The sequence below is a fragment of the Carassius carassius genome, chromosome 25 (assembly GCF_963082965.1).
Source record: "Carassius carassius chromosome 25, fCarCar2.1, whole genome shotgun sequence".
NCBI lineage: Eukaryota > Metazoa > Chordata > Actinopteri > Cypriniformes > Cyprinidae > Carassius > Carassius carassius.
Genome location: NC_081779.1, coordinates 26594489 through 26620350, shown reverse-complemented (window position 1 = coordinate 26620350; position 25862 = coordinate 26594489). Strand labels below are relative to the sequence as shown.

The following is a 25862-nucleotide window of genomic DNA, read 5'->3' as shown; positions in this document are numbered from 1 at the left end:
ACTAAACATCCTTCTCCTTTCAACACAGTGTTACTTACTAAATTTTTGCAGCAACTCATATAATAACTAGTTTAAAATTACTTAATTCTTCCCTCACAGAATTGTTTGGAATGCTTTCACTGTTAGGGTGCACTATTACGCATCTTCTGAAAGAACATTGATTCCCTGGATCAAAACACGTCAAAGAAAAACGCGACTGTGTGTATAAGCAGACGCTCATGTAAAATAACGCGATTTTCAAAAATGAAACAGCATAGTTATCAAAACTACTGAATGAGATGTCTACTGTGAAGCTTTAAGGGTGTTGACAGAAGCAATCGACTCCATCGAAGTTTTGATTGTTATGAATCTGATTCAGATGTAGTCTGACTTTTATGAAAAGCATGAAATTGTTTCTTTTTTCATATTCAAATGTTGATAACAACAGAATGCATGAAGCTAGAATAAAAAGCAGAGGCTCAGTTCTCTTTTTTGACATTTCACGTTCAGATATTCATACAATAAATATTTTGAATTCCATGAAAATTTTGTGAAAAAATGCTGCCGGGGCTGCCGGGAAATGGGTTAAAGGGATAGTTCTCCCGAAAAAGAAAATTACCCCATGATTTACTCGCCCTCAAGCCATCCTAGATGTATACGACTTTCTTCTTTCAGACGGATTCAATCAGATTTAAAAAAAAAAAAAAAATGTCCTGACTTTTATAATAGCTTTATAATGGCAGTGAAAGGGGGCCGGGATTTTGAAGCCCCAAAAAGTGCATCCATCCATCATAAAAAGTGCTCCACACAGCTCCAGGGGGTTAATAAAGGCCTTCTGAATATTTTTACATATCAAAGACTGCACACAATTATTATAGTGTGATGCATCGCAATCTATTGAATTGTTACACACAAAATATTCCAGTCCCATTTTCTCTTAGCATCTCTCTTGTGTTCCCAACGGGCCAGGCTCCTCTGAGTCGGAATTACTACTCCATAAAACATTTCCTCTGGGAGAAAGAGGGGGGAAATGAGCAAGCATGTGACTAACATGTGACCTTCCCCTCCAGGCCCGAGCACACTGACTTAATATACATCTCAGAATAAGAAGCCATCAAAAGATTATGGACAAAAGTTGACTTTAAGTGAGGATTTTGACTTGGAAAGAAAGCGTGTGAGAGAGCTATAATAGCAGTGTGGGAAGTGAGGACTGTGGGTGACGGACCCCTGAAGTCACGGTGGAGTTTAGCAGTACATAGGGGGGCGGACACTGCTTGGGATTAGCAGCACTTTGAGGAAGGGCCACAAAAGGCCATTAGAAAAGAACTGGAGGAGATTTAAAGTGTTCATGTTCTCTCACGCACAGAGAGGATATATCACTTCCAGAGCGTCCCACAATTGACATCACAGGCCACTGGAAATCTCCCCGAGCCAGATCTCCATCGCTCGTATACACAGACAAAAACCCCATTATCATCAACCAAAGGGAAGAGGATTTGATTTGATCCTCGACTGATATGAACCGCACTGCATTGAGATTAATTTGGGAAATTAAAAGAAAAAGCAGAATTCAAAACTAATTAAATCAAGATCACGGCAAAAGATGGCCAGTCTTTCTGCCGATGAAGACACAATCTGGAAAATCGGCTCCAGCTTTCTGTCATTTTCCATCTTGGCGCGTATCAGCGTACATATGACAGAGACATTATGGTAAACCAGAGCGCGTCTACGGACTACGCCAAATGGGTATTAAGTAAAACAAATGCAAGCTCATGAAAATCTGTCTGAAGGTAGAATCTTGCCAACAAAAACCCACAAGTCCAATTATTTTTGTTGTCAATATAGTTGCCAATCACAGAACATGGCTTCTCATTTACAGCAGTAAGACTTCTTTTAAAAGCATCAATGCAGCAGGTTATATATGGGACAGTGAACTATGGTTGTGTGGCATACTGGTAAAATAAAATGACTGATGCCCCTTTAACATGGTGGTTCCTAACCGAGGAGTAAAGGCCCGAAATCATCCAAGGGGGGCACAGGGATAGTTCACCCAAAAAAGGAAATGATCATAATTTACTCCTCATGTTGCTGCAAACTCTTGAACACAAAAAAAAAATATATATATATATATATATATATATATATTATTTTGAAGACTGTCAGTAACCAAAAATTTGCTGTTAGCCATTGACTTCCATAGTAGGCAAAAAAAATACTACTGAAGTCAATGGCTAACAGCAACTGTTTGGTTACCAAGTCTTTTAAAATAACTTTGTGTTCAACAGAAGACAGAAACTCACACAGGGCTGGAACAACATGAGAGTGATTAAACTATCACACCATTTTTGGTGAACTCTTGGAGGGCCTTCAAGTAAAAAAGGTTGATGACCACTGCTTTAACTTCTACGTACCCAATAAGAGCCAACATCAGTAGCAGACAGCTATTATCAATCATTGCTCTAGCAGTATTGCTCGCTGCATCACCAGGGCTGCTTTTATTGTACAAGTTTTTTCGAATGCTAATCTCAACCTGGACTGACAAGTTACTGCTTAAACCATTAACAAGATTTTAGAAAAGTACTAGTAATATCAGTATCCCTGCACATTATACATGCATGTGTGGCCTCACTGATGTCAAACCAAAGAGAAAATTTATTCATAGGTGGAGCAACTTACATTTAAGATGATTAAAAAAAAGACTCTTATTTGTTGTAATAATGTAATAATGTAGAATGATAAAGTAAACAAATTAATTCCGACTTCATGTCAAACGCCCATTTAGTTTTACTGATAACCTACACAAAACAAAACGCAGGCACTACTGAATCAAACGGTCGGGAATGCTGTAAATATCATTCAGTGGAGACATCACATCATAAACAAAAACAAACCGTTCACAGAGAGCTGACAAAGTGTGTGGTTGCTAGACGTGTTCATTCGTTGCGATGAAGCAACGATTAGCAGGAAACCAGCTCAACCAGTCAGACTGGTTCCTATTTACTCGCTGAAAAGTCTCTGTAGTTGGCAGCTTTAATCCACACCAACGTGCATGAAATCCGTCCTCAAAACCCAACAAAAGAAGACTAGCCCTAAAAGACCCAGAAGTCTCATTAGGATATTTCCAGGAGGCGAAATAACTATATTTTTGTATCAGGACTTAATCCTTGTAGAAGTCAAAGCAGCAAGGAGTTCCAGGTGTAGACCTTAAAACAAAATACCATGTAACAATACGAATAAGCCCAGTATCGCTTCTCAGCATGCAAGCTTCAAGCAGTTTTTGTTACACAGCTGGATATCGCGCTCACAGGTCAGGTAGTGATTTGGAGGTGTTGTACCTTTGGTGCCGGTCGGGCTAAAGTTAGCAGTAGGGGCTAATCTACCGTGAGAGTGGAGCACGTGAGAGATGTTAGTGAAGAAGGGGTCAATCGAGGGCTACATTACTGCCTTTCCCGCAGGCAACCGTGGGGATTCCTGGGATTGAATAAAATCTTGGCCTATCTCAGTCACAGGCTACGTAAGAGCGAAGTATATAAATGAAAAGAGAAATAAGAGGAAATCACATCCTGAGGGCATCCCCCACTGACAGAGACTGAATGATCTCGAACTCTTCTTTCCTTCTCCAGCCCTCCAGCTCTCTATTAGACACCTCTCTCTCTCTCTCTCTCTCTCATTAATTATCACAACTCATTTGGAAATTTCGGAGACACTGTTGCTCTGAATGAGCTATTTGTGTCTGCTAACCTATAAACACACACACGCACACACACACACATCCTGAATGTTTTTCACCCTGACAGATAATGTGCACACCTTGGAGTTTTCACTGACCTGGTTTCCAAAAGCAACTAATCTCGCATGGCTCAACTATTTTGGCGTCCATGCTTATCTTGGACTGGAAGTAAACCTTGTGAGCAACTTGTAGCACGATATAAGGTTTATGCTGGGTAAAGCAGGAAAGTCAGTACCACCACAATAACATTCAGGCGCAAAAAACAAAGAGTGATGCAATAGTTTTCACACAAGGCTCTACAGAAAGTCCTGCAGAGTGTAGCTCAGTGCTCACAGAACGCATTTTCCCTTTCAATGTGCTGCTTTTCCAGTGTTTTTCTATGTACATGCACTAAACAGACATCTATGAGCATTGCGGTCGCATGTCATGTCTTTTGCAGGGCCTCACACTCGACCGCCATGTTTTAAAGATGCTGTGTCAGGTTTCAGGCTTTTACAGTTTTTAGGTCTTCCCCCCCACAGTTTTAAATGCTGCCTGTAATGGTCAACTACAGATATTCCATTAAGTAAACAACGAGTTACCACTACAAAACTGATTTCCTCATCAGGAGAGCTTATCTTTGTTTTGAAAGCTAGTACGGCACGAGGTTAGTCTGGTTTGAAACCCTCATGGGACTCACAGGCAGGCTGGAAGGTCGTCCCTGCATGGTTTCCTCTGGACCGCCCTTCCCGGACCCCATGGGCTGATTGGAGGAAGGAGCTGAAGACTGAGAGCTGAAGGAGTCTTGAGACAGCTCCTGAGGAATAAAGTCACGACAACTAAATGTAGAAGCACTTCTGAAAGGGTAACACGGATAGCGTTCAACTCCAAGTGAAAACCCACCATATTGATTTTGGTTTTTACCTGAGGTGGTGGAGGAAAGCGCTGGAAGGGCGACTGCTGCTGAGACTGCAGTGGAGGGGTTTGGGAGTACGGTGAGGGCTGACCCTGTCCTGAAGCTTGCTGGGATGACTGAGGGGGCGCCGAGACGGGCTGCTGTGATTGTGGCGGGCCCTGCTGCTGTTGTGAGGGTCCCTGCTGCTGAGGAGGCTGCCCTGGAGCCGAAGGTGGTTGAGTGTACCCTGGCTGTGACCCCTGCAGGCCCTGAGACGGACCCTGGGACTGAGGGGGACCCTGGGACTGGGGAAAGGGTGGCTGTCCTGACTGTGATTGTGGAGCCTGGGAGTATGGAGGCTGGCCCTGAGGGGGTCCATAAGGGGGCCCACTCTGGCCATGGGTAGGAGCAGGGGGTTGCTGGGAGTAAGGGGGCTGAGAGGCCGCTCCAGTGGAGGGCTGCTGGGGGTATGGAGATTGCTGGGGGCCTCCGTGAGGTGAAGGGCCCTGTTGTCCGTAGTAGCCACCTTGGTTCTGAGCATAACCACCAGGGCCATGCTGTCCAAAGCCAATCTATAAAGAAAACACAGCGGGACCCAAAGAGTGCATCAATTTACAAGCAAACAATCATTTCGCAATGTAGAACTATGAACTAGAGACACTGAGAAATTTGTGAGCATCTGTAATTGTCGGTGTGTGCTATAAACCCTGATCACAATGTATGCAAACCAGAGCTGGTTATTGGCATGGATTTGCAGATTTGATTCAGTCACAAACTATTGATTTCTCATCGATATAATATGGCATTATCTCAGTCACACGATCGTTTAATGTTACGGTAAAATCGAAACAGCGACAGATCTTTTCTTCCGTATTGTGCTGTGAGTTGATTGTATTTTGAAATGTGAAAGTGTGCTTGTAGTCCACTGCGAAGGAGCAGAGCTCAAGTGCACTAAATAACTGGAGAAGTGTTGCATAGGTCACCAGAGAGAAGTCCGTCGTTTCACTGGAAGATTGAGTTAATGCACAGATTTTTTTTTTTTCATTTCATTCCAATTACTACAGTAGTTTTGCCATTTATGATCATTGCATACTTTGGGTTCACATTTGGTATTTTATATAGCCTATATGAAATGCAAACGTATGTTTGACTTATTTTAACTGAACATTTGCATATGTGTTCAGTGTCATATTTGATACATCAGGCTTTTATGGCTCATGTTAATATAATATAGTAAGAAAAAAGACCTCCTATATATAATATATATAGTAATCTGTAAATAAAACTGTGAGAGGTGCAGGGCCAGACTCCCTACAAACACTAAAACCCTTCACTGGCTATTTCAAGCATCCACTGGAAATGTAGAGTTAGAAGCCCTGGTGCAATGTTTTTATTATTACTACTCAAAAATGGATACACTAGGTCATGATCAGTTACATTTTACATATGTAGGTCATTTCCTGCTTATTGGTATCAACAAAAATGTGTATTATAATGATGAGAATCAAGTTGGCAAGTGAGCGTCTAAACAGAAGTTAATGTAAGTACACTGTGATATGTGTTCATTCCCACTCTGAAAAACCTCACAATAGCAGCAAAGAGACATATTTTAGGTTTCATGAGACAGAGGTCAGTGTTTTCTACAGAGCTCTTATCCATCTGAAGGACCGGTGTGCACTGTGCACATGCTTGAATTTCATTACTTTCAGTCAGCATACAAAAAAAAGTGACCTTGTTGGAGAGTGTACCGTGTGACACAAAAGCCTGATGGTGACAAGAAGGGCACTTTCCCTCTCAAGGAGAAAGGAAATATAAAAATGGGGAAGAAAAACGCCTCTGACAGGGCGGTTTAATAAAAACAACCTGAAGTGCATGTTCTGTGCCAGTCTACAAATGGATGGCACTCCAGCACATCTGCTTACTCGACACAAGCACAATGGGGCACCCTGCGCAGACAACAGGATGAAGAAAGGCAGGCACTTGAAGACCGACACACAAACCTTCAGATGTGAGAGGAAATCCCCATGTGACAAACCTGAGCCTCGCCGTGACCTCATAACCACCTTCTTTGAAAGCACAGATGAAAAGACCCATGAGCTCATGCTGCAATGCTCAAGAACGTCTTAACAGCATCAGAAGCCTTCAAGGTTTGAGCTGAGACTCTGAAAAACAAAAACCTGGCAGCAGAGCAAATGGCTGGGCCTGAATACTACTGTATGGAGCTAAAATAGTCTCCATTATTTTTCTACCATTTTGAATGTAGCATCTGGCCTTTATTGTACTCCACAGTAGCTTTTTCCCCCCCGATATGATGCCAGAATTTTCATTTTTGGTTGAACTCTTTGGTTGAATCTTTAAAATGCTGTCTATATTATTAAAAAGTCAACAACGATGTGTCTGATGTTTTAACGCACTAACAACAAGTGCTACTGCAGAATGATGGAAAGGGTCTCTTTATTAACAACCCATTGAGAAAAAAGGTGATTTGCAAAATTTTACATTTTTTATTAAACTAAAAGTGCAAGCCTGTATGTGAAAAATGTCACTTGTAGTCGAGTATTTCTGACAATTGAGCTTTGGCGATCCCTACTGAAAATAAATGCTGATTTTGACGACATGTGGAACTTTTATTAACTTAAATAACTTATTTTGAAAGCTCTGATATCCCCTGTTCTCCATCTCCATTCGTTTATTTTCTCTGTTTAAAAGTTCTGACGAATAAATCATTACACAGAACTTTTAAACAAAATTAGTGAGGGCTATACAAATAGCGTTTGCTTTTGTTATTATTACCAGACAGGCGAGTCAATCGAGTCAGTCTTTTGTTCGTTATCAGGCTCGGCTCGGTGTTCATCTTCATCTCTCTCTTCACAGCAGTTCAGTCAGTGTACTGTTTGAGTAAATGAATTACTCCGGAATATTGGTTTGTTTGAACTCACAGGAAGTGTCAGCCACATTAAAAAAAGTTAACAGCTTAAGTCATTTGTGGATTAATGCGTATTGAAGACGCGAACCGTTTAAAATGATTCAGTTCTGGTTCAAAAAGATCCGGTTACATCGAGTGATTTGTTCGCGAACCGGATATGACAGACTGCTTTAATTTGAACTCTCTCACAACAGACCCGGAAGAGAAGACAATGCTGAATAAAGTCATAGTTTTTGCTATTTTTGGACCAAAATGTATTTTCGATGCTTCAAAAAATTCTAACTGACCCTCTGATGTCACATGGACTACTTTGATGATGTTTTTCTTACCTTTCTGGACATGGACAGTATACCGTACACACAGCTTCAATGGAGGGACTGAGAGCTCTCGGACTAAATCTAAAATATCTTAAACTGTGTTCTGAAGATAAACGGAGGTCTTACGGGTTTGGAACGACATGAGTTAATGACATAATTTAGCAAATTGGGCGAACTAACCCTTTAATATAGTCTTGACTATCGACAGACATCTGCTATCTTCGATATCTCTGACTATCATCGATACAAGATACTATGTCTACCAGCACAACCCTAATAGAAAACCATTATTTTAACTGAATAGTTTAACAGTATCACTCTAGTGCATTTTTGTTCATATAAATGCAGACTTGAGCAGAAGAAAAATAAATAAATATAAAACACTGAAAACCTTGACCATCCAAAAAACAAAAACATGAATGCGCTGGACTGACCTGTTGTCCGTACTGTATTCCGCTCATGCTTCCGGGAGTGCGGCCCTGCATGCCCATAGGATACCTCTGGGGTCCCGGGGGCCCGTAACCCTGTCCTGGAAAAGGAGGACCCTGTTGGGAGCCAGGGGGAGGCCCCTGCTGCTGAGAGTAGGGGTTTCCACCACCATAGTGCTGCCCTCGAATTTTCCCCACCTGGTCCATGGGGCCTGGAGGCTGAAAGAGACAAAGAGAATGACAGTAAGCACTAATAATTCAGCGGCACGGTACAAAATCAGCGAGTGCCATACAAGAGGAGAAATTACTGTGGTATGTTTCACCGAGTCGACTGAACGCCAAGCATTTGAGTCATTCATTCTCTGAAAGCATTCACTTAGGCCTATCTGGTTAAGATGAAGTCAATGGTGATCAATATCAAGAGAGACGGAAAACAATCCCAATGCCATATAAGAGCGTATTAATCAGAGCACAGCAAAGCCACACCAGCCCAAATCAAAAACAGATCTGTGTGCTTCAAAAGAGGAAACTGTCAGTGAATGAGTGAGAGAATGAAAGCAGCGCTACTGGAGACTGGATGAACAGTCAACTTCCCTTTGAAAACAGACAAGAGGAAACACGCGTGTACGGTGACTGGAGTGTGACCCGAACATCAGCGCTCAGGAGAGAGAGAGAGAGAGACAGAGACGTACAGAGATCAGAATAAAGTCTTTGGGACTGCGGGAAGATGGAGCGTGGGAATTACACCAAGATTACAGGGACGGAAGCTTCGCCGATGAACTGCCCATCGTTTCTCCATTTGTAAAAAGACAGGCCTCGCATTGAAGCATTCTGATTCTGAAGTTGTTTTATGAGACTCAAAATAAATAGAAAGTTAACAGAAAGAACAAAACCACATTGTTCACATTATAAATCAGCAAAACGGTCTACACTGAGAGAGTGGAGCACATTACTCTTGATTTCTGCTCTTATTGCTGTTAACAGTGTTTACTGTTTGTTTGAATACATGTCTGCATGATTTTTTACTGTACATTTCACCTTGACAGTCACCACTGATCAGCTACTCCTAAATGTAATGTAGAAGCACTTTAGGAATTTAAATGGTCCCAGCAGCCGTAATGAGGCTCTAATGAGGTATGAGGAAGAAACAACTTGATTTTTAGACCAATGCTTCTAGTGTGGAAAGCTCAGTTGATTAATGAAAGAAATATTAGTTCTGTAGCTCACAAATCCAGCACAGAGACAGCTTTAAGCGTTTATTTTTGACACCACACAGGGCCCTATGATTTCCACGACCCAAAAAACTCAGACAGATTGGAATTTTCTGTTTTATATGAAATGTCATGGAATTTCCCAATTTATGAATGAATAAATCAAAAGTAGGTCAGTACACATAAAACAAATTGCAATATGGACTAGTGTCTGGGAATATTAAACCACAAAAAGACTATTTTTATTTTGAAACAGGAGAAAAACTACCGTCACATCATATACTCTCTTTACGGCAACCCGCCAAAACAAAAGATTGGGTTAACTTGAAGAAATTGACAAATATACTACTATTGTACAGTAGAACCTATGTCATAGTACTAGTACTGCTGCTACTAAAATTACATTTAAAACTTTATTTTTAAGCAAAAAGAAATTTCTTCCATGTTTTCATTTTAATAGAAAACCTGTTGCGTAGCACTTTGCTTGCAAAAATAAAATAAAATAAAATAAAAATAAGTGTAATTTTCATTTGATCAAAAGATCAATTACATTAATGTTAATAATGGGCACTTAATAATTTTACTTTTAATAAACTGCTGTTAACTGATAAGTTTTGCGTTTAAAATTGAAAAAAAAAATGGAATCTAGAAAAATTTAAAAGAAAAAATGGAATTTGAAAAAAATTTAAATGGAACGTAGGAAAAAATGAAACTGATTTTATAAGGTCCTAAACACAGCAGTGTTCACATGTAGAACAACGGTTGGCGTTTTATCTCGTCTACATGCAGTGATAAAGCCGTCCAGACGAGGTTACAGCTGAGATCAGTGAAGCCTTTGACCGAAAGCATAATGGAAGATGAAGGAGAATTATGCTTGAACAAAGACCTGAGCAAACCTCTGACCTCAAGTTGCCATCTCCATTTACAGTCTTGGGATTTTACATGGTTAGAATGAGTAAGATATAATGCTGCTGCATGTCTAGTGAAAACTATTACTTCATTCTTTTTTTTGTTGCTTTGAGGAAACGGCACACAAATTAAGACGGCAGGCCAATGGACGTCTAATTCCTCCTTCTGCTCGAGACTGTGGTAAACATGCAGTTGGCGGCACGTTCCCGCATCCAGTCTGAAAACCGCTGAGGTTGCCTTCACACAGTATTATGTAGATGAATTACCCCCGGCTCCTGAAGTGTGGGAATGAGGGTGGGACAAAGAGAACGACAGTTGCTCAGAAATGAAGTGCTTTTAGTTCATCCTCAGGCAAGGTCAAAGATAAGCAACAGCATATCTCGCCATCTCTCATGTTTAAACAGACAGACGTACTTTATTGATCCCTGAGGGGAATCCAAGGAATTCCCGCCGCAGTCTTACTCGCCGAGGGCCCGAGCTTCCCCTTTCACTTTTTAATGAATGATACTGGTTAATAACAACAATAACAATGAGCCAGTCGCAGGATTTTCCTGAAAACAAGACCTTGCAGAAACAGAAATCAATTTGAAACAGCGGCTTTTTGAAACGGGATGATTAAGAAGAAATACATGCAGGGTGGGAATAGTTCAACGTTCAAATAGGCGACGTCAGGCAAAAATCTAATTAAAATAAAAAAAATTAAAAAAAAGGAAGAGGAGGTTATTACAATTAGACAAAACAAAACTTTCTTTGCGGACAAAATGCACATGGGGTTGTAGTTTTTTTTATTTATTTACTCAGAGACCCAAAGTGCATTTATTTAAATTAAAATGCAGTAAAAACAGTAATAATGTTCCTAATTATAATAATTATTCCTGTGATCATTCCTCCAGTCTTCGGTGTTACGTGATCCTCCAGAAATCAGTTTACCGGTGATATGCTCAAGAAACATTTTCTATCATCATCAATGAAGAACAAAAGTTGTGTGCTTTGTTTTTTTGTTTTTGGAAACCCATGATACTTTTTCTTTCAGTATTCGTTAATCTAATAGAAAATTCACATTTATTTGAAATGTGAATTAATAATTCAAATTTAAATTTAAATACATATTTAAATTTTTTGCAACATTATCAATGTCATTACATTCAAAAAATAAGGGTCAGTTTTTTTTTAAAGAATTGAATACTCCATTCAGCAGGGATGGATTAAATTGGTCATAAGTGGCAGCAGTGACTGCATAGTTTGTTGTGATTCTGTGTAAACCCCTTGATTCAAATATTATCATCAAGATCCGTGAATCTCTGGAGTGATTCGACGCGGCTGGAGTAATGTTAAGGCTCAGGGAAACTCATGCTCTTTGGCTCCGCTCTCTCAACCCCTCCTCCTCTTCCTCATCCACCAATCAATCGCTCATCCATCCTTCCTCACTCACTCCCTCTCCAAAAAAGGAGGGAAAAAAAATAACTGCAATTAGCACATGGCTAATCTGCATAGAGGAAAGCCAAGCGCTCTTGGCAGAGGAGGTTACAGCGGGTGGAACGTCTCACTGTCTGCAGGGGAAGCGGGAAGGGTGTGTGTGTGTGTGTGTGTGTGTGTTGGACTGAAGTATGATAGCGCCTGCTCTACTGAGCCAGACAGATGGATTGAGTATGGACGATAAACAACTGCTGCTAATTTAATCCTCCACACGGACAAACGCTCTGGGCCTGCAGCACAGGACTACTGCTGTGCCAAAACACACACACACACACACACTCGTGTGCAGGTTTATCCAGGAGCGTCAGCACTGAACGTGTACAGACACGCAGTATTTCATGTGCAGAAGGTTTGAGGTCAGGCATCACAAACACAAGGCAGTAGCAGTGCTTCTACTTCCAGCTGGTTTACTCTACAATGGGAGCGCGACTCCAAATGAGATCCGGTCCTCACTTAGACTAGTCTCATCTTCTCAACAACCGCAAATACTCTTCATTGGTTGAGTAAAGGACTCGCTGCCTCAATTCTCATTTATACCAACCTCACCGGCTCGAGGAATATCAAAGCTATAAACTGAGAAAACGACCAGCAGTGGTGACGTAGGAAAGAGGAAATCTAGTGACGTCTACTCTACAGTCATTCTTCAGACACACTCAGCCCTGAAGCTCCTCTAAATGTCCTGATGAACCCCGAGAATGGGCCTTAATAAACACTTTATAAATGAAAGTTACTTGATTTCATTTGATTGTTTGTTTGGGGGATGTTGTGCGTGTGTGCAAAATAAAAAGTTAAAATCAGAAGACTCAAACCGATAACTCATTTTATAAAATGCACAGCTCAAACTCTAAACTGAATTGCCAAAACCCACCTTTACTGCAATGACAATGAGAATTTTGACTCATTATCCGCTAACTTGAATAATAATAAAGTGCAATAAATGGTAACTTAGTTCAACAAACCAGTATGTTTATGGCTATGATAATAAAGTAAAATATGATGATAAACAATGCAGGAATAAAGAGATGCGGGAGAACATGGAGTCACTGTGTGATGAAGAAGCATGTGTTTCCAGCTGCACTCAGTCCACGTCAATCAAAAGCTGTCCGAACATGCATTCCTTTAGAAAACGCAACCATGGCCGACTACACTGACAGCAGAGATGATGGCGTATTTCTGGAGAGCACATTGTTTTTGCCCGTCAGCCAAAAAAGTTAGAAGGCGGTTATCATCACGGCTTAGTGGTGACAGCTGCGAGTCAGAGATGCCGTCAGCAAACCATTACAGGAAGAGACTCTAGAAAGCAATGCTGTTACAGGTAGTGGCTCACAGAGACTGATATATCTACACTGAATATGGACAAGGATGATTTGTCTGAAATTTTGGAATTTTTATTTAGCAGCATAGCTGGTAATTTTTCTTTCTTTTTTTCGCTGATATATTTTGAACTTGAGAAGCACTTGTGTGAGAGGTTTACAAGACACCCCACAATTTTAGTTTAAAAGAGTACATATATATAATATACATATATATTGGCTGAAATCTGTCATTTTTTAAAAAGCAGCACCAGCCAGTAATTCTTTTCCTCTTAGGATGGTAAGCTGAAACTTTTTATTTTGACAGCACTAATATAATCATCCAAAAATACAGGCATCAGCCATATTTTATTTATTTTTTTAAATCCATATCACTCAACCATGGGTTACGGGACTTAAAGGTAGGGTAGGTGATTTCAGAGAGGCTAGCAATAACAAGCTAGCTTTGAAAGCATAAGATCCCAGCCTCCCTGCAAATCACTCTCCGAAGCCACGCCTCCTCCAGATCACATGACCACACTCAGGCAGAGCAGAGGCTGACCGGGGACACCATGAGAGACTTTGGTGGAGGATTGAACACAATGCTGTCAGATAACCTCATGTCTCCTTTACCGCTGAGAAAACATTACAGTACAAAAAACATTATCACAATAATAACGGCTTCCATTCTCACTCAGTCTGCAATAGTGTAGCAGAACGTGCTGATGACGGATCACGTCTGTTTGAAAATACATACGCTGACAGGACAGCCAGGACAGCCTATCGTAGCCCTCAGGCCGAGTAATATGATTGGACGAACATTTTACGCTCCAACGCCTTCCACAGACTACATAAACACATTTAGAGCATTTAACTTAGTGATTGCCTTCAAGAAGATTTCTATTGTCATATAAGAGATAATAATAAATTAACAAAACCATAAACAAGGTAGCCCTCACATAAACAATGTTGGCCTGAAAAACAAACAAGGCACTGAAATCAAGCACATCAGAAAACATTTCAGACTCCACACGGACAGATCCTTCATGTTACAATGACAGAACGAACGGCAACACTAACAAAAGGTTTGTTTTAGCGGCTGCGGTGCTTTGCATGATTCTCAGATACCGTTGGATTGCAGGCATGCAAATCTTCAGGCCAAATCTTCACCTCTACTTTCAGATTTACACCCTTCAGAGAAGCGATAGTACCAATATAACAAGAACCAAAAAATTAGTTAGTGTGATTTCCAACAACGAGACAAAACGTCTGATCGTTCACACTCGAAGCTAGAGTATGATAATAACATTCCCTGACAGGTGACTAATAAAAAGACACAAAAGCATCTCGAGCGATACACGAGGAGGGTTAGACATTATAGCAGTAAGTGTTTTGTATGCGTTTTGATCCAGCAGAGGAGCAAATGAGGGTCTGAAGCCACCGTTCCCACCGATTCTTCAGTTTTAGTGTGATTTGTGTCCGACTCCAGTAGGCAGTAAAATGTTAATGGCGTTCTCCACACATGTATCATGTAAATGAAGCCCGCAGACTCCAGGACCATACGTTTGAAGAAGGAAATTACTATGCTAATCTGACACATTTTAAAAGTAAATGTCAAAAGAAAATACATTTCCAAACAGCCCTGTGGAACGGCTTGAATGTGACATTTCCCCAATCACAGAGGAGCAAGGGAACACCTCATCGTCAACCGCATGCTACAGCAAATGATTAGCACTGAATTTCAAACAACTAGCTGGACGTCCGAGATTATTCCTCGTCATGCAAACATGTAAGGAATAGAAGGAAGGGAAGGGAAGGGAAGGAGAAAAGAAACAAATCAACCAATGAATGAAACCAGAAAAGATGCATGTGAATTTGCATGCACTCAGTCCTAGACAGTATACAATAATGGACTGGACAAACAATCATAACAGCAAAAAACAAATATTGCTTTACAATAAATAAGTTCAAAGTTTTACAATAAAGCATTTCAAGTGCTTAAAAAGCATTGAAATTACACATTTAGGCAGAAGCAATGGTGGCAACAAGACATTTTCTGATGCACATTAATAGACACTGTAACAGGACTTTGTTTTTGCTGTTGCAAACTAGCTAAAAGATGGGAAAAAACAAATGCATTTGAAAATAGTTAATGCTTTTGAAGATATTTAATATACTCCCATTTGTGTAACTGAAGCACACATTCAGTTATTTATTTTTAGATATAAATAAGTCAGTGTGTCAGCAGAATATTGATGCACAATGCACTGTCACTTAAAAAGATGTACTTTCTCACCAGCACAGTCTTCTTTGAGGAGTGTAATATTTTCTCTGGCAGCGCTGTAATTAGTATGCTCACAGTGTGCTGTGCTTTAGTGGAGAGACCAGCGCTTTTCAGTCCACAAAGGACCACAAATGCCACATTTTGGATGTCTCCTTTAACACAAACTTTGATCATCTGGGGCCAGTTGCACTAGCAGTGCACAAGTTAAATCTACGCCTAGTTTTGGCACAAATGGGAGTACACTTGATATACATACATACACTAAATATTTGAGCGATGCACTATTAAAACGGTTTAATGAAATCATGTACAAACTAAATTATTGAGAAAGAGTGGAATATAATTGTAGATCAGATAGTAGCTCATGTTTAATCTGAAAGACTTCAGTCCATCATGTTGACATTACACCCAAGATCATGTGAATAAATGACATTAAAGTTGGGATGGGAATCTATTATTACCTGACAATTGGATTCATAAGGACTCTTGAGATCGTGATTCGATTGAAAATCAATTCTGATTTTAAATCTAATTTTTATTTTTTGCATAGATTTGATTCTAGTTTAATGCTTTGAGCTACTTTTCCTAGTAGACAGCCTTAGGTTTAACATGTCTTAAGAAATGGAATAATTGAATGTAAAAATAAAACACTATACAGTTTTGACTGCATGAAATTCATACAGTGTAATTTTATCATTACATTTAGACTTAACATTAACAGGATGAAGTGAGATTCACTGAATTTCAGCAACTTGAAGGCTGCTACTGGATCATTGAAGGAAAACGTCATCTAAATATATGACTTTACATCCTAGTAAACATGTTCTGTCTTAAGAACCAATGATGCAACAAAACTAAGTTACAAAGTAACTCTTAGTTAAGACTCTTTTACATTCCATTTTAAGAAGGAAAAAAAAAAACACCTTGACAAATGGTTTGAGCAACTCTACACAGATCATTAGTAAAGGTACCAGTCCAGACTTGGACTCAGAGAAGACATCCAAAACTTGAAGTGCTGGGTTCCTCCAGAACCAGAAGTAGCATTTGCGCAGAAAAACTCAAAATGCATCCAATCAGGGTCGAGTGAACTCAAAACCAGCTTAAATTTTAAGGCTTCCCAACTAATCAACTAGTCATTCAGGCAATCCAGCGAACAGTACATTTTGAAAGCACATACTATTGCTTTATTAACCTCAAAAGTACAGACTTTCCAACCACCAGCACGGTCTGATTTATCTGGAGCACAGGTGAAAAGTGAAGAAAGAGGCATGACTAGAAAGTGGTTTTGCGTGTCTAAAGTAAGGCTGTCGCGGTTAAGAAATTACCCCTGCGGTTATTATGGGTGGCTCAATAGCGCGATATGCGGTATTACCGCCGTTTTGTTTTTGTATACATACCTAATTTATCCTGATTTTGCTGCATACAAAGCTCTATCGTTGAGTTATGTAGCATATATTGCTGCTTTTTTAACTGACAGAGAAAAGAGACAGAGAGAAAATTTTTATTGTTAAATACCAAACAGCAACAAGAACATGCGTTTTCCAATACATTTTTTTTAAGAAATCAAAGAGTTCTAACATGTATTACACGTATTTGCGCGCGACTTTGGACAGCAGAAATCTAGACTGATTATCGCGCCACCAGTGCCCATATCTCTTGGGTATGGGCACTGACGCGGAGGTTTGTCCGTGACTTCAGCAGGTATGCCTGTTACTTTCACGGCTGTATTTTACAGATTTCGCAAAGGCTTCAGCTACTCCTAACTTTCGGTCGGTCTCAGCTGTTCTTTTTGATGTTGCTCCGCGATCTGATGTTTGAGGGGGCAGCTGCGCTGGATGACAGGGGACACTCTAAAATGCTTAACATGGCTTAATGTACTAAGACAGTGATATTAACAGACCAAACTCACTAAAAATCATACTAATAAAGTATACTATCTATAAAAAAATCAGATGAGCCCCGAGTATAAATGCAACTCGTTTAATAACATGTTAAGCCTTTTCCTCCCATAGAAAACCGTTATAAGAAAGCGCTTAAAGTGGCTCAATGACAATGATTTTTAAAAACCAAACTCACTAAACATTATACTAATAAAGTAGTATACGATGTACAAAAAACAATACAAAAAAACAGATGATCCCTGATTATGAATGCAAGTCGTTTAATAACACGTTAAGCATTATGATGGTTTTCTATGAGAGGAAAAGGCTTAACGTGTTATTAAATGCGTTGAATTCATATTCAGGGATCATCTGATTTTTTTGTAGATAATATACTTTATTAATATGATGTTTAGTGAGTTTGGTCTGTTAATATCACTGTATTGGTAGCCTACATTAAACCACGTTAAGCGTTTTAGAATGTCCCGATGACCTCAAATTAGATGTATTGCCGCGTCACAGGAACCTTTTTTGCAGCACATTTTGCATATCGGCTCATCTATATTCGCTGGCTCGTCCTTTTCATTGGGTTGAAAGCCAAAATGTTCCCAAACTGGCGACGTGACATTAGGTTTTGGGACGAGATCGAGCGTCTCCCATCGTTTCAGCCGGCCTATTCAAAACAAACGAAGCACCATAAAGCTACAACGGACTCGCGAGAAAATTACAATCGTAACCATATTGTATCGTTAATGTATATAACATTGAATGCACAGTGACAAATTGAAAAAAAAAAACAATAAGGCCACAGCCTCAAAAAAAAAAAAAAAAAAACTGAGCACTGCGGTTGCCGCGGTTTCTGCGGTTGCTATCTTTCCTCTGCGGTTTGCTTGTCAATAGCGCGGTATTACAATATTGCGGTTATCGCGACAGCCCTAGTCTAAAGTGAGGCCAATTTGTGCAGTCTGCTCAACCTAAACGCTCCTGAAGGGACGGACGGATGGCCGGTGGTGCATGCAGCATGAGCCTTTCCCAGCATCCGCTAACATGAGCGCACTCACACAAACACATTCACAAGTGCACAGCTGTCACCGGCAGGCAGCAAAGGATCATTCACAAAAACACCCCCCTCCCGGCTCTGTTTCCCTAAGTATCTGTGACACACACACACACACACACACACACAGAGAGAGTGAGGCAGCATGTGGAGATTCATTACTCAGCAGTGCACACAGTGTGCTGTGGCAGCAACAGTTCACTCATTACCCTGCAGGCTACTGAGACTGTGCCCTTCACTCGAGGATGCTGGGATAGGATTCTCCCTCTCAAACAGCAACTCACTGCTCTTGGTCTGGGTCAGAAACACTGGTCTTAGATCAGGTCAAAGGGCATCCCAGTAACATTCATACAGACTGTAAAACAATGGTATCTTTTAAAGAATCATGGCGTTCCATGCTAATACCACAAATTAATTTATGAAATTCCATAACGAAAGTTCTAGAATTATTTCAATGAATACATTCCAAACTCTTGATCAACGATCCACATTAATTCAATGAGTGAGTGAGTAAATAAATTAATGGATCAATTAATCAATCAATGAAGAAACCAATTAGTCAATCAATTAATCAATCAGTGAGTGAATGAATGAATCAGTGAGTGAGTTAATGAATGAATCAATCAATGAATGAGTTAATGAATTAATCAATCAATCAATCAGTGAGTGAGTTAATGAATGAGTGAGTGAATGAATGATGAATCAATGAATCATTGAGTGAGTTAATGAATGAGTGAGTGAATGAATGATGAATCAATGAGTGGGTTACTGATTGAGTGAGTGAATGAATGATGAATCAATGAATCAGTGAGTGACTTGATTGAGTGAGTGAGTGAATGAATGATGAATCAATGAGTGAGTTAATGATTGAGTGAGTGAGTGAATGAATGATGAATCAATGAATGAATGAGTGAGTGAATGAATGATGAATCAGTGAGTGAGTTAATGATTGATTGAGTGAGTGAATGAATGATGAATCAGTGAGTGGGTTACTGATTGAGTGAGTGAATGAATGAGGAATCAATGAATCAGTGAGTGAGTCAATTAATTAATTAATGAATGATGAATCAATGAATCTGTGAGTGAGTGAGAAAGAGTGAATGAAGAATCAGTGAGTGAGTGTGAATTAGGGATGCATAATAAATCAAATTTCTAATTGCGATTACAAAAATGGATGCCACAATTACATATTGTTCAAAGTGGCAATTAATAGTATTAAATGTTATTCTGTGTACTTAAGATATGTTTTTTTCTCTCTACATGTTATTTTAAGGGTTTTTCCCATTATTTTAATTTTAGTTTTAGTATAACATTATAATACCATTCATATTTTAACTTTATCATTTAAAGAAGAAACCAATCCGATGTGTATTTGACATTTGAGGCTTAATACTTTAGAAAAGCTCAAAGTTTTTCAGTTAGTGTTTTCAGCTTGTTTATTTTCAGATAACAATATTTGTGCAATTGCTTAGTTCAAACAATGTTATAAACATCATTCAATGTAAATTGTGATAACCCTAAATAATAGTCCAAATTACAATTTCATGGGATTAATCGACAATTATGATTGGTCATAACCGTGCGCCCTAGAATGAATGAATGATATTGGCGTGTACAAGATAAAATGAGTATTACATTTTAGTGAAGAAAGTAATAGAAATATCTTCAAACCACAATTTTAAACAACTTTTTAACAATTGCTTTTAGTTTAAAATCTTGGTTTCTGGAAATAAATGAAAAAGGAAAAAATATTTTAAGTAATTTGCAGTTATTTAGCAAATAAAAATCCACAGAACATTTTTCTATAGGGGTTAACATAGCCTATCTGCAGAGTTTTCCTGTTCCTTAATATTTGCCAAACACAGACATTAATGCCCTAGTTTACGATTTTAAAATAATCGGGTAAAGAGGAAATCGTCCTGGTTTCTTCAAGGTTTTTCTCATTTTATCTTCAAGACATATTTATCTCTCGGCTAATTAATCTGACATAAAACAAGCTCATATCCAAGGAAAAGAAACTTCCACTAGTTCACTTTGGCACTCATAAGTTACAGTTCTGTCATTTGTACACAGAACAAGCCCGCTTAAATATTAGCATAGATATAGACAAAGCTGGCTGCTTTGAAAATTACACATCATCATCACCTTCAAACCGTCCATTACATCATTCATGCAAATCTGTGGTCTCAAAACCTTCAATGCCACACATTTCTCTTGCTTACAGCTTGACCACAAATGAGAGCTTCAAATACACAAATCTATGCACTATTCTGGATTGAACGGATAAATAGACTCATCTCTAAACTAGTCAAAACTATAACCAGATCCACACAGCTGGTCAGATTTCAACACAATCACCACTTTATTCACTTACAGATTTCTGTGCATCAACATCCAGGAGTCCCATCTACAACTAAATCACCCGTTATGTGCATCAAAACAAGACAACAGCCAGGTTTCCATTTAAAGTTGTGAACTTAACTTCTGCGCAAAATTGGAACATAAAACATTTGCGAATAATCACTGTTTCCATCCAACGAGTCTAAGAAAACAAAGTCGTCACTTCCTGATAAACTGGCACTAATTATCACTAAGAACAGTAGAAGAAGCCAAGGAACATAGTATTTTTCATATATAATAAATTACTAGCGACAAAACAATAAATGTGGCGATTGCTTTCGGAGGCATCAGACAGTTAGGGGAGGCAATTATACAGAAATACTTTGATGACAGACTTTGGTCAGGCATTTAAAAATGACCAAAATTGGTCCGCCAGTTAGTCAGGTTATGGCATCCCATCGCGCAAAGTCACATGACTTTTGATGCGCTTGGAGGAATTAATTCGCAAAATGGGTTTCCATCTTTTTCGCACAAGTCAAAAACCACCTCAAGCGAGCGTAAAAAACTTTTTTGAAAATTATGGGATTTTTTTTATTTTGCGTTTCAATTGTTTCTGATGCGATTTTTTTTTTAAACTAAAGGGAACGTCACTTTAGCCTGCACAAGCACTTATTAACAGAACCACAAATGCAAAGTTTTAAAAGTCCTGTTTCAAACTCATTCTGAAATTAAAACACTCAAGACAAGAACAGATTATTGGTTTTAAGCTAAATATTCTTGTTTTCCCATCAAGGATACACAGTAAGAAATTATCTGCCTCTGAGGGTCATTAAAACACTTGATTTTCCACAATTAGAGCAGAGCAATCACGCAGCACAAACGTCGAGCTTTCAGGAAAGATGCGAGCCTGAGAAAGACAGAATATTACTGCTGATGATCACAGGATGGTATTTAAACAGCAGTGACTCTTGGCTAACGCCTACACTGCTTGTAAACACACACACACAGGCGACTTTCAAGATCAGGTGGATCAGTGCTGTGAGACAATGCATATAGTAGTGATCCTCCCACCTAATACATCTAGTGAGTTACAACCCTAAATTTAAACGCTACAAAACCTGGATACAGACAACATACAGAAAACATCCCCAAATTATGAGATGATTCGTCACTTTTCTTCTTAATACTAATCTCTCACATTAATACACCGCTATTATTGACCATTTCAGGCCATGCAAAGTAAGACAATATGCATAACAGTAAACATAAGTCACGTAAACAAAAAGTTTTGATGCTACATCAAGAGATTCATGAGACAGGTAAATAAGGTTCATAATTAAAGAGATAGTTCACCCAAAAAATAAATGGCATGATTATTTACACACCCCCAGACCATGCAAAATGTAGATCTTTCTTTATTCAGACGAAAACAAATAAGGGTTTTCTTTAGTGAATCAATCCACTATTTTCAGAAAAAAAATATGTTTCTTTTCACCTACAAATTAAAATTGCTCACCTTGGTCCAGTCTGGTTTAATTCACAACAACGTTGAAAATATTACACGTGACACGTGCATTAAGAACTGTCATATTGTTGACAAGTTTGTGTAAAAGTTATCTGTTTTTTGCTATTTTGGACTATTGAAAACAGTCTACGGTGAGCCCCATTCACTCGCACTGAAAATTAAAAATCTTCAAACGTTTTTCTCCAAAACATTAATTTCTCTTCAGCTGAATAAAGAAAGACCTATAGATTTTGGTGTGTAAATAATCAGGAAATTCTTATTTTTGAACTATTTCTTTAAGACCACAAATATTAGGATCTCACAAACAGAAAAATCTCTTTAGTGCAGCAGTTCCACATTAACTGTGTAACAACACAGGACTACTCATATCAGGAAACCTGGATGCAGATGAGCTAGATTCTAAAAAGCAAAGAGATGCAAACAGCACATCATGTAACCCAATTCATTAAGATAACTACTTTTTATGAAATGCAAATTCTTAACATTGGACATTTCAGACCATGCACACACACACAAAAAAGTGCATCACTAAAATGTCTACATTGCACGCTTTTTCAAAGCAAAGCTGCATTTCAACCAAACAGAAAAATATGTGCAATTATATTTGCTAAATTAAAAAAAATAAGATGCATTGCTACAAACATAACATTGCATGCACTACATTATTTCAATTGCACATTTGAAATAAAACCTTACATTTCCTTAATCATTGTAACTGTTCAAAACAAAACAGACGTGTGCATGGATGCTCCTTGTTTATGAAATGCAACATAAACCAAGTACACGTGATGTGCAAATTTGCATGCATTTTATCGCAAAAAAAAACTCTTTTGACATTCATTCAAACTCGTTTGACATAACTGTGTTATTAATCTTCATATTGCACGAATTCAATCATTTAAAGAGCGCCCGTGCACAGCTCGTCGTCGGCTCTCTGCTGCATTAGATGCAATTATAAATGGCCAGGCGCAGGAGAAGAGGCAGCCAATCAGAAGAGAGCTCGCGTGTCAACCCAAGACCAACTGTCTCCTGCCTTTGACAGAAGGATTTTACCTCCATAATTCAAATCCCAAAGCAAAGCAGCCCGCTGAACTTCCTCGCATCACCCAGTCTGTTTACACGCGCACGCGCGAGCCCAAACCCCTCAAAACACACCCGAATCACACCGAGGCGTCGCTTTTAACCCCCGCACGGTGACACACTCGGCCTGAAGAGATGTTTTTGGAGTTATTTTGGTAGACTGGGAGAGGGTGAGAATAAATAAACTTAGAGGCAGCATTACGGAATAAACAGAGCCCGTAACTTCTCATCAAAGCGGAGCAGCATCTGTGCTGCGGGTTTCGCCTCGAATGAGTGTTACTTCTGTATTTCCACATGAATACTCGTGCACGAGCTCCGGACACGAGCTCGCACGACCAGCCCCGTACTCAGCCCGCCACGACCCGTGAAAGATGCTTATATAGACCGTGTAGGATGGAAAAACACAGGCAGCCATTTTAGAGCAGACTGAGAAACAATGGCAGACTCTCTCTCTCTCTCTCTCTCTCTCTCTCTCTCTCTCTCTCTCTCTCTCTCTCTCTCTCTCGCAACTCGAGTAAGCAAACTTTACCTGGGTCCTGTTGAGGGCTTGTCCGTTGTTTCCCGGGCTCATGGGAGGCGGGTGATGGCTTCTTTGTGGCCAGGCCGGGTGAGCCCCGCCGTACTGCCCCGTGTCGCCCGGTCCCTTGGCCGCCGCCTCCGGGCCGCTGAACTCGCCCGTGGGGTAACTCTGGTAGCTCCTCGTGGAGCTCGGGGAGGTCAGGAGCTGGTTCAGGGTCGGGGTGGACGTGGGCTGAGGGGTGCCCATGTTGAACCGCTGGTTGTTGTTGTAGGAAGCGGCGGCAGACATCGGTGTAACGGTAGTTCCTCCCGGCGGCGGCTGCTTGCCCGGCGGTCCCCCGGATGAAGGCGGCTGGCTGTTCCGTGGGGAGTTCACGCCGTAGCCCTGGCCCTGTTGGTACGGAGTCCGGTTCGGGAAGGCGCTGTAGTTGTTGAAGTGGTTCTGGTAGCCGTGCTCGTGTGAATTGGGCGGGTATTGGTCCATCCCCGTCGGCCCGGCCATGCCAGGGCTTTGTTGTCCGCCATGTTGATGAAAAGCGGGCCGGTTGTAGTGCTGGTTGTAGCCGTACGGAGGCGGAGGGAAGGCGGCCGGGTGTTGTGGAGTCATACCGGGGTGGTTACTTCCGTCGGAATCATTCTGGCTGTTGTTATTGTTCACCCTGGACGGGTTCCCGTTACCGTTCTTCATGTCAGGGTCGCCTGCTCCTCCTCCCCCAGCAGCGTTCGCTACATCAGCCCCGTCCTGCAGCTCCCGGTGTCCCGGGGATCCTCCGTCGGTGCTCTCCTGCCTGCTGTCTCCGAGCAGCGGCTCGTCCTGCGGCTCCCGCTCCGGCTTCTTGAGCTCTGCGGGCGGGCTGGTGTTGAGAGGGGCGACCTGAGCGGCCATGATCTCTCTCTGAATATAAACACAGCGCGCTTATAAAGACGTGCCCGTGTCCCGGAGCATTCCTTCCACTTTCAGACCGAGCTCGGTCTTCTCTCCCGAACGCGACTCGAGTGTGAAAAGTTTCCTGGAGAATATAAATAAAGGTCCCGGGAATTATTTTAACCGACACCCGTGTGTGTGTAGAGGAGGGGGGGCCTCTTACAGACCGAGAGCGCGAGAGAGAAACCGACCAAACCAGCACGAGGCTCCGCGAGACTCAGCCATCTTACTGAAGCGCGCGGTCACGTGTGAAACGCGGCGCGGAGCGCGGATCCGGAGCGGAGCACTTCGACACACTTTGGGTTCCAGTTCGTGGAACAAGCATAGAGACACACACGTGAGCCTCGGCTTTTATTGTGAAATGATCCATGAAATATATATCATAGTATATTTCCTAATTAAATCTAGAGTATTTTGTCAGGATCACTTAAAAAAAAAATGCGTTGTGCAAATGCAATTAAAAAAATCCAAAATACATTTTTCTCAAGAAACGGTGGACATGCAAACCTCACTTTTACAATGCAAGGGTGATATGGGGTGGTTTCCAGCAGGACATTATGCAGTTGCCAGTGTGGTTGCTATGGGGTTTAAGGTGTGTTGCTAGGTTGCTGCTACTGTGGTAACTAAGTGAATGGGTGCCGGCTCACCTCCATGTATTGATGAAACTGTTCTGTAGCTATGCATCAGTCCCTCTTATAGTCTAAGCCGGCATTTATTCACCTATTTATCAGCTGCCAAGTGAAAATATAGATGCGTACCAAATGTACTTATGCACTATACTGTAGTGTATGGTTTATATGAGGTTATTTTGTCTTTAATAATCTGAGTCTGATAGCCCCTCCCACTTCGGTACTAATAAAAGCTGTGACAGTTTAGTGCATGAAGTGTCCAACACTCCACTCTTCATTTTTCAGTTTTTTAGTGCCCTTTTTCTTTCTGGAATTTTTAGTGTGAATACACTGTTTGCAGTATTTACACGACAAAATATCATAGAATAGTGCATAAGTACACAATTTGGGACACATCTTATGTCATCAGGGAAAATGTGTCATTTCTGTGCCACTGTAGCGACATCAAACCGAAATAATGATCAAAACTAATGACTGTTTT

At 40.4% G+C, this 25862-nt stretch overlaps 1 protein-coding gene across 4 annotated transcripts in view; it reads right to left on the bottom strand.

Annotated features, from left to right (window-relative positions):
- The window catches only part of arid1ab (AT-rich interactive domain 1Ab), a 59258-nt gene extending 34214 nt beyond the window's left edge, over window positions 1-25044 (bottom strand). Inside the window, exons 1-4 of one of the 4 annotated variants that reach the window (XM_059510044.1) lie at window positions 23838-25044; window positions 8261-8473; window positions 4613-5155; window positions 4389-4505 (exon numbers count right to left, since the gene is read on the bottom strand). In XM_059510044.1, coding sequence (XP_059366027.1) covers window positions 4389-4505; window positions 4613-5155; window positions 8261-8473; window positions 23838-24713 — 1749 coding nt within the window. In that variant the 5' untranslated portion in view covers window positions 24714-25044. The remainder of the gene's footprint in view (window positions 1-4388; window positions 4506-4612; window positions 5156-8260; window positions 8474-23837) is intronic. The other 3 variants (XM_059510043.1, XM_059510045.1, XM_059510046.1) reach the window with 3 other exon arrangements.
- Between the last annotated feature and the right edge of the window lie 818 nt (window positions 25045-25862).